The sequence below is a fragment of the Salmo salar genome, chromosome 16, assembly GCF_965601325.2.
Source record: "Salmo salar chromosome 16, fSalSal1, whole genome shotgun sequence".
NCBI classification, from domain to species: domain Eukaryota; kingdom Metazoa; phylum Chordata; class Actinopteri; order Salmoniformes; family Salmonidae; genus Salmo; species Salmo salar.
Window position 1 is genome coordinate 74,250,001 of NC_138306.1, and position 10,000 is coordinate 74,260,000.

The window sequence follows — 10,000 nt, forward strand, 5'->3', positions numbered from 1 at the left end:
ATATGTGTGTGTGTGTGTGTGTGTGTGTGTGTGTGTGTGTGTGTGTGTGTGTGTGTGTGTGTATATGTGTGTGTGTGTGTGTGTGTGTGTGTGTGTGTGTGTGTGTGTGTGTGTGTGTGTGTGTGTGTGTGTGTGTGTGTGTGTGTTTACCCCATTCTAACTGTACTTCCTTGTGTTTGGCTTTACCCACGATCCTGGGCGGTTGGCAGGGTCCGGGGGCGACGCTCAACGTCCGAACCGGAACGCTGAAGGAACACTGGCAGAACACAGAGGATCATGGGAAGGTCAATTGATTAGTCGAGTGATTAAATGGATTATTGACCAATGTGACATGGGGTGTGTGCGAGCGCGTGCGTTTCACCTGGCTGTGTCCACCGGTGCTGATGCTACACACTCGTAGGCGGTAAACTGTGCCGGGCATCAGTCGTTCACACACACACTCTGTGGCGGGGCCGCTGTATGCTACCTCCCACTGGCCCGCTGCACAAGACAAAGAGCAGAGAAAGAGAAGGAGTGGGTGGGTAGGTAGAGAGGAGGGAGAGGGGGAGAAAACGTGGAAGAAAGTAGGTGCTTTCAGAATTTGTTGGGTTGATAAACTACGACCAAATTGAATATGACAAATTACAGGCTAATCAGTGTGTTCTGAAGAACTGACCCACTCCTGTTCAATATTATGTAGGTCACAAGAGTTATGGACTTAGTAAAAAGCACTCAACCTGACAGGGAAGGACAAAGCAGAGAGAAAAAGACAGGCGGAATATTACGGAAAACGTCAAAGCACTGATACACCTATTGCTAGTAAATTACTGGTGTTTATATAGCAGTAAATTACTGGTGTTTATATAGCAGTAAATTACTGGTGTTTATATAGCAGTACATTACTGGTGTTTATATAGCAGTACATTACTGGTGTTTATATAGCAGTAAATTACTGGTGTTTATATAGCAGTAAATTACTGGTGTTTATATAGCAGTAAATTACTGGTGTTTATATAGCAGTAAATTACTGGTGTTTATATAGCAGTAAATTACTGGTGTTTATATAGCAGTAAATTACTGGTGTTTATATATAGTGAGGGAAACAAGTATTACTGGTGTTTATATACCAGATAAATTGCTGGTGTTTATATACCAGTTAAACTGCTACTGTTTATATACCAGTAATTTACTGGTGTTTATATACCAGTAATTTGCTGGTGTTTATATACCAGTAAGTAATTTGCTGTTGTTTTTAAACCAGTAAAATGCTAGTGTTCTATAGCAGTAAATTGCTGGTGTTTGCATACCAGTAAAATGCTGGTGTTTGCATACCAGTAAAATGCTGGTGTTTATATACCAGTTAAATTGCTGGTGTTTATACAGCAGCACATTGCTGGTGTTTATACAGCAGTACATTGCTGGTGTTTGTATACCAGTAAATTGCTGGTATTTATATAGCAGTAAATTGCTGGTGTTTATATAGCAGTACATTGCTGGTGTTTGTATACCAGTACATTGCTGGTGTTTGTATAGCAGTAAATTGCTGGTATTTATATACCAGTAAATTACTGGTGTTTATATAGCAGTAAATTGCTGGTGTTTATATAGCAATACATTGCTGGTGTTTATATAGCAATACATTGCTGGTGTTTATATAGCAATACATTGCTGGTGTTTATATAGCAGTAAATTGCTGGTGTTTATATAGCAGTATATTGCTGGTGTTTATATAGCAATACATTGCTGGTGTTTATATAGCAGTACATTGCTGGTGTTTATATAGCAGTATATTGCTGGTGTTTATATAGCAATACATTACTGGTGTTTATATAGCAGTACATTGCTGGTGTTTAAATACCAGTAAATTGCTGGTGTTTATATACCAGTAAATTGCTGGTGTTTATATAGCAGTAAATTGCTGGTGTTTATATGGCAGTAAATTGCTGGTGTTTATATGGCAGTACATTGCTGGTGTTTGTATAGCAGTAATTGCTGGTGTTTATATAGCAGTAAGTAATTTGCTGTTGTTTTTAAACCAGTAAAATGCTAGTGTTCTATAGCAGTAAATTGCTGGTGTTTGCATACCAGTAAAATGCTGGTGTTTGCATACCAGTAAAATGCTGGTGTTTATATACCAGTTAAATTGCTGGTGTTTATACAGCAGCACATTGCTGGTGTTTATACAGCAGTACATTGCTGGTGTTTGTATACCAGTAAATTGCTGGTATTTATATAGCAGTAAATTGCTGGTGTTTATATAGCAGTACATTGCTGGTGTTTGTATAGCAGTACATTGCTGGTGTTTGTATAGCAGTAAATTGCTGGTATTTATATACCAGTAAATTACTGGTGTTTATATAGCAGTAAATTGCTGGTGTTTATATAGCAATACATTGCTGGTGTTTATATAGCAATACATTGCTGGTGTTTATATAGCAATACATTGCTGGTGTTTATATAGCAGTAAATTGCTGGTGTTTATATAGCAGTATATTGCTGGTGTTTATATAGCAATACATTGCTGGTGTTTATATAGCAGTACATTGCTGGTGTTTATATAGCAGTATATTGCTGGTGTTTATATAGCAATACATTACTGGTGTTTATATAGCAGTACATTGCTGGTGTTTAAATACCAGTAAATTGCTGGTGTTTATATACCAGTAAATTGCTGGTGTTTATATAGCAGTAAATTGCTGGTGTTTATATGGCAGTAAATTGCTGGTGTTTATATGGCAGTACATTGCTGGTGTTTGTATAGCAGTAATTGCTGGTGTTTATATAGCAGTAAATTGCTGGTGTTTGTATAGCAGTAAATTGCTGGTGTTTAAATACCAGTAAATTGCTGGTGTTTATATACCAGTAAATTGTTGGAGTTTATATAGCAGTATATTACTGGTGTTTAAATAGAAGTAAATTGCTGGTGTTTATACAGCAGTACATTGCTAGTGTTTTTATACCAGTAAATTGCTGGTGATTATATAGCAATACATTGCTGGTGTTTGTATAGCAGTAAATTGCTGGTGTTTATATACCAGTAAATTACTGGGGTTAATATACCAGTAAATTGCTGGTGTTTACACAGCAGTAAATTACTGGTGTTTATATAGCGGTACATTGCTGGTGTTTTTATACCAGTAAATCGCTAATGTTTATATAGCAGTAAAATGCAGGTGTTTATATAGTTGGTGTTTATATAGGAGTAAATTGCTGGTGTTTATAGAGCAGTACATTACTGGTGTTTGCATACCAGTAAATTGCTGGTATTTATACAGTAGTAAAATACTGGTGTTTATATAGCAGTACATTGCTGGTGTTTATATAGCAGTAAATTACCGGTGTTTAAACAGCAGTACATTGCTGGTGTTTTTATACCAATAAATTGCTAATGTTTATATACAGCAGTAAATACCTGGTGTTTATATAGTTGGTGTTTATATAGCAGTAAATTGCTGGTGTTTATATAGCAGCAAAGTACTGGTGTTTATATAGCAGTACATTGCTGGTGTTTGAATACCAGTAAATTGCTGGTGTTTATATACCAATAAATTGCTGGTGTTTGTATACCAGTAAATTGCTGGTGTTTGTATACCAGTAAATTTCTGGTGTTTGTATACCAGTAATTGCTGGTGTTTATATAGCAGTATATTGCTGGTGTTTATATAGTAATAGATTGCTCGTGTTTATATACCAGTAAATTGTTGGTGTTTATATACCAGTAAATTGCTGGAGTATATATAGCAGTAAATTGCTGGTGTTTATATAACAGTACATTGCTGGTGTTTCTATACCAGTAAATTGCTAATGTTTCTATACCAGTAAATTGCCTGTGTTTATATAGCAGTACATTGCAGGTGTTTGTATACCAGTAATTGCTGGTGTTTATATAGCAGTATATTGCTGGTGTTTATATAGCAATACATTGCTGGTGTTTGTATAGGAGTAAATTGCTGGAGTATATATAGCAGTACAATGCTGGTGTTTATATAGCAGTACATTGCTGGTGTTTATATAGCAGTACATTGCTGGTGTTTCTATACCAGTAAATTGCTAATGTTTATATAGCAGTAAAATGCTGGTGTTTATATAGTTGGTGTTTATATAGCAGTAAATTACTGGTATTTATATAGCAGTAAATTACTGGTGTTTATATAGCAGTAAATTGCTGGTGTTTATATGGCAGTACATTGCTGGTGTTTATATAGCAGTAAATTGCTGGTGTTTATATAGTTGGTGTTTATATAGCAGTAAATTACTGGTATTTATATAGCAGTAAATTACTGGTGTTTATATAGCAGTAAATTGCTGGTGTTTATATAGCAGTAAATTACTGGTGTTTATATAGCAGTAAATTGCTGGTGTTTATATAGCAGTGCATTGCTGGTGTTTATATAGCAGTAAATTGCTGGTGTTTATATAGCAGTGCATTGCTGGTGTTTATATAGCAGTGCATTGCAGGTGTTTATATAGCAGTACATTGCAGGTGTTTCTGCAGAAGTAAGACTAATGGTGGTTGACTTGAAAACTAAAACAGAGAAGGACAGAGTGTTGTACCGTCACAGCTGCCTTCTGAGATCTCCAGCAGATACGTCAGAACTTCTGAACCTCCATTGTCCTGGGGAGGATCTAGAGAGAGACAGAGAGAGAGAAAGACAGAGATATTTGGAACCAGGGATTGATCACACCAATCTATAAAAATGGAGACAAATTTGACCCAAATAATTACAGAGGAATTTGCGTTAACAGCAATTTGGGGAAAATTCTCTGCAGTATTATAAATAGCAGACTACACCATTTCCTTGACGAACACCACGTCCTGAGCAGAAGCCAGATTGGATTTCAAAAAAATTATCGTACAACAGACCACATTTACACCCTCCACACTCTAATTGACAAACAAGTAAACCAAAACAAAGGCAAAATCTACTCGTGTTATGTAGATTTCAAGAAAGCATTTGATTCAATTTGGCACGAAGGCCATTTTTATAAACTAATAGAAAGTGGTATTGGAGGGAAAACATATGATGTTATTAAATCAATGTACACTAAAAACAAATGTGTAGTTAAAATTGGCAACAAGCAAACAGATTTCTCTCAGGGACGGGGAGTGAAACAGGGCTGCCCAATAAGTCCAACACTATTTAACATCTACATTAATGAATTGGCAAAAACATTAGAAGAATCGGAAGCACCTGGTATCACCCTACACAACACTGAAATCAAGTGAAGGTCCGGAAATCAGGATGACAAATATAAATTCTATTTGGACACAGTTCTATTAGAACACACCAAAAACTACACATATCTAGGACTAAATATCAGCAACACAGGTAGCTTTCACATGGCTGTGAATGAGCTGAGAGACAAAGCAAGAAGAGCATTCTATGCCATTAAAAGCAACATTAACATTGAAATTTCAATTAGAATCTGGCTCAAAATGTTCCAATCGGTTATAGAACCAATTGCTCTGTATGGCAGTGAAGTATGGGGTCCAATCTCTAATAATGAATTCACCAAATGGGACAAACATCCAATTTAAATACTGCATGCAGAGTTTTGCAAGACTGTATTGCAAGTGCAAAGAAAAACTCCAAATAACGCATGTAGAGCAGAATTGGGCCAATACCCCCTTCTCATTCGAATAGAAAAAAGAGCCATCAAATTTTACAATCATCTAAAAACAAGTGACCCCAAAACATTTCATTCACACAGCTCTACAATGTCAAGAGATGACAACCCCATAGGGCCTCAGGACAGCACTTAGAAAATCTGGCCCAACCAAATCATCACAAAACAAAAATACAAATATATCACCTATTGGAAAGACACCACAACAAATCAAAGTAAACGTCAATGCTATTTGGCTCTAAACAGACAGTACATGGTGGCAGACTATCTGACCACTGTGACTGATAGAAAACTGAGGAAAACACTGACTAGGTACAGACTCAGTGAGCAGTCTGGCTATAGAGACCGGTCGTCACAGACAAACCTGGCTGCCCAGAGAGGACAGGCTGTGCTCACTCTGCTCCAGGGGAGAGGTAGAGACAGAGCTGCATTTCCTATTACACTGTGACAAATACTCAGACCTAAGAGAATATTTCTTTCCCAAAATTATAATTCAATACAAAGAATTTTAAACTATGAAAGATTAAGAAAAAAAATCTAATATTTATTGGGTGAAAAGCCAAAATGTGCAGTTTTGGCAGCCAAATATGTGTCCTCCTGCCACAACCTGAGGGACAGCCAGTGAAAAGTGCAATGTAATGTGGATAATATTTCCCATCATGTTTTGTTTTGTCTTTCATACCATGTCATGTGTCTTAGTCATGTTGACACTGGTCTACTACCACTGCTTTAATGTATTGTTGTTCTGATTAATATGGTTGTTGTAGTTGTTGTTAATGGTAATCCCATGTCCACTACTACTATTATTATTGCTGTTGGTCCCACCATTTATTTATATATAAATATATATATATTATATATATTTTTATTTGTTGTAATTTTCTATATGTATACTTTGACAACGTAAGTAATAATGAACTTGCCATGTCAATAAAGTCAATTGAATTGAATTGAGAGAGAGAGAGAGAGAGAGAGAAAGAAATCAAGACAAAATAGTACTTACTTTATGTTTGTTCATTATGTTTCACAACTCCATTGATACAGCGTAATCACACTGAAAACATGCACGTGCGTTTGTGTGTTTACCCCAGGTGATGGTGAAGCCATAAGATGTAGTGGTAGTGACTCTGGGGGGAGAAGGGGGTCCAGGTTTATCAGGACAGGTAGTACACACCAACACCTCACTGGGTTTACTGCCACCCTCCACGTTAGACGCTATCAGCTGCAGAGAGAGAGAGAGAGAGAGAGAGGAGAGGGAGAGAGAGCGGGAGGAGAGAGAGACAGAGAGAGAAAGAGAGACAGAGAGAGAGAGAGAGCGGGAGGAGAGAGAGAGACAGAGAGAGAAAGAGAGACAGAGAGAGAGAGAGAGAGAGAGAGAGAGAGAGAGAGAGAGAGAGAGAGAGAGAGAGAGGGGCGAATATTTTTATTTTGTATGTATTGATTGTACATTTGAAATAGATGGCACATTATCCAATAAACTGCTATAAATGATCACCTCTTTATAAAAGCCATAGTTCTAAAGAAAGTTTCCAAATAAATCCCACTGCTGACTATAATGACTTGTATTGTACTGTATATGTTTTGCAGCGGTCTGTGCAAGTGGCTATTGGCATTGCCTGTGCTCTTTTGTGTGATGTAAATGCCTGCCTTGCTGTGCAGATTGGATGACTTTAAGTGCAACCTGCCATTCAGAGAACACACAACAACAACAACAACACCCAAGCCTCTCTATTCACCTCCCTCTCTCTCTCCCTCCCTCCCTCCCCCACTCTCCCTGCCCCCTCCCTCTCTCTCTCCCTACCTGCCCCCCCTCTCTCCCTCCCTACCTGCCTCTCTCTCTCTCCCTCCCTACCTGCCCCCCTCTCTCCCTCCCTACCTGCCTCCCTCTCTCTCCCTCCCTCCCCCACTCTCCCTGCCCCCCTCCCTGTCCCCTCCCTCTCTCTCTCCCACTCTCCCTCCCTACCTGCCCCCCCTCTCTCCCTCCCTACCTGCCTCTCTCTCTCTCTCCCTCCCTATCTGCCCCCCTCTCTCCCTCCCTACCTGCCTCCCTCTCTCTCCCTCCCCCACTCTCCCTGCCCCCCTCCCTGTCCCCTCCCTCTCTCTCTCCCACTCTCCCTCCCTACCTGCCCCCCTCTCTCCCTCTCTCCCTGCCTCCCTCTCTCTCCCATATATTCCCTCAACTAATGGACACTACAGAGAGAGAGAGAGGAATGAGTGGAAGGGAAAAGAGAGAGATGCTCTAGTCCACTCTCTAATCAATGAGTCACTACATCAACAGGATTTCCTACTGGGCAGCTGGTCACTGTAACAAAAACAATCCGTTTATTTACAAAACGCTATATCCACCAATTTTACACATTTGTGTTTTTTTTATCAAAAATGATTGCTTATGCGTACCTTCATGTGTGTGTAAAATATTACTGTTCTCAGATTTTTTATTAATAGATCTTAGATGTTTTTAAAAATGTGTTTCTTTGCAAAACACTATACATACAGTGTTTAGCTGGAATGGAATGTTAGTATCCTGTATATTTGACTGTAATATGTGGTTGTAGGCCTGTTGTAAGGCAGGTCCTCACCAGACATCACCGGCAACAACGTCGCCTATGGGCACAAACCCACCGTCGCTGGCCCAGACAGGACTGGCAAAAAGTGCTCTTCACTGACGAGTCGCGGTTTTGTCTCACCAGGGGTGATGGTCGGATTCGCGTTTATCGTCGAAGGAATGAGCGTTACACCAAGTCCTGTACTCTGGAACGGGATCGATTTGGAAGTGGAGGGTCCGTCATGGTCTGGGACGGAGTGTCACAGCATCATCGGACTGAGCTTGTTGTCATACAGGCTATCTCAACGCTGTGTGTTACAGGGAAGACATCCTCCTCCCTCATGTGGTACCCTTCCTGCAGGCTCATCCTGACATGACCCTCCAGCATGACAATGCCACCAGCCATACTGCTCGTTCTGTGCATGATTTCCTGCAAGACAGGAATATCAGTGTTCTGCCATGGCCAGCGAAGAGCCTGGATCTCAATCCCATTGAGCACGTCTGGGACCTGTTGGATCGGAGGGTGAGGGCTAGGGCCATTCCCCCCAGAAATGTCCGGGAACTTGCAGGTGCCTTGGTGGAAGAGTGGGGTAACATCTCACAGCAAGAACTGGCAAATCTGGCGCAGTCCATGAGGAGGAGATGCACTGCAGTACTTAATGCAGCTGGTGGCCACACCAGATACTGACTGTTACTTTTGATTTTGACCCCTTTGTTCAGGGACACATTATTCCATTTCTGTTAGTCACATGTCTGTGGAACTTGTTCAGTTTATGTCTCAGTTGTTGAATCTTATGTTCATACAAATATTTATACATGTTAAGTTTGCTGAAAATAAACACAGTTTCTTTTTTTGCTGAGTTTAGCAGTAAATTGCAGGTATTTCCACAGAGGACAGGCTGACGGTAGTTGTATGGCTGCTCAACGGTGACAGATTGTGTAGTGTGCGTGTGCTCGTGCACACGATGACACCAATCACTGTGTCTATCTAGCAGAATACAAGCCTTTTCCGTTTCCACGGTAACACACACCCAGACACCATTTCGCCGCCATAAAACCTCAAAGACAGACACACCCTTACCCTGAATTTGTACTGTGTGCTCCTCTTCAGGCCTTGCACTGTGGAGGTTAGCTTGTCTCCAGTGTACTTTGGATGAAAGTCTGTTCCCTGGAAGGTCAAACGTTCTCAATTAACCTTTAAACTGACGTTTTGCTGTACATGTGTGTGTGCGCATCATTATATCTGTGTGTGTGACTTACGGTATTGTCCTCCTGGATCTCGAGTGTGTATGTGATTAGCTCCTCGTTGGCGCTGCCCTCGGGACGGCCCCACTCCAGGGTTACCCAGGAGACGCCCGCCCGCAGCAGCCGCGGTGCCAGGGGGCAGGAGAGCAGCGTACCTGTAGTGTAGAATACAACCTCCGTACTGAACCCACTGTGGAGGGAGGGAGGGAGGGAGGGAGGGAAGGAGGGAGCAGAAGACATGAGTTTAGACACACACAAAGCAGAGCTGTCTTTTATCATGTCTTTTTTCTCTCTTTCCATCTCTCTTCATCTCTCCCTCCATTAACTCCCTCCATGAACTCCCTCCATCTCCCTCCTCTTTTCTGTCACTGGAACGACCGGTCGCACCCAGGGGAATCTGCCCCCACGGCAACGATGCGAGAACAAGAGGAGCAAGGAAACAAGAAAATAGAGAGAGACTCATTCAGAGATAAGACCAGACAACTAACCTCAACACAGCCATACATCAACCTGACAACTACCCTCAACACAGCCATACATCAACCTGACAACTAACCTCAACACAGCCATACATCAACCTGACAACTACCCTCAACACAGCCA

The 10,000-nt window shown here is 40.7% G+C and overlaps 1 protein-coding gene across 4 annotated transcripts in view; it reads right to left on the reverse strand.

Moving 5' to 3' along the window:
- fndc3ba (fibronectin type III domain containing 3Ba) overlaps nt 1-10,000 on the reverse strand; it is a 117,254-nt gene that overhangs the window by 30,497 nt on the left and 76,757 nt on the right. For all 4 annotated transcript variants that reach the window (XM_045697721.2, XM_045697723.2, XM_045697725.1 and 1 more), the window contains exons 14-19: nt 9,413-9,587; nt 9,234-9,320; nt 6,694-6,829; nt 4,534-4,605; nt 362-480; nt 151-256 (exon numbers count right to left, since the gene is read on the reverse strand). In XM_045697721.2, the coding sequence (XP_045553677.1) occupies nt 151-256; nt 362-480; nt 4,534-4,605; nt 6,694-6,829; nt 9,234-9,320; nt 9,413-9,587 (695 nt within the window). The remainder of the gene's footprint in view (nt 1-150; nt 257-361; nt 481-4,533; nt 4,606-6,693; nt 6,830-9,233; nt 9,321-9,412; nt 9,588-10,000) is intronic.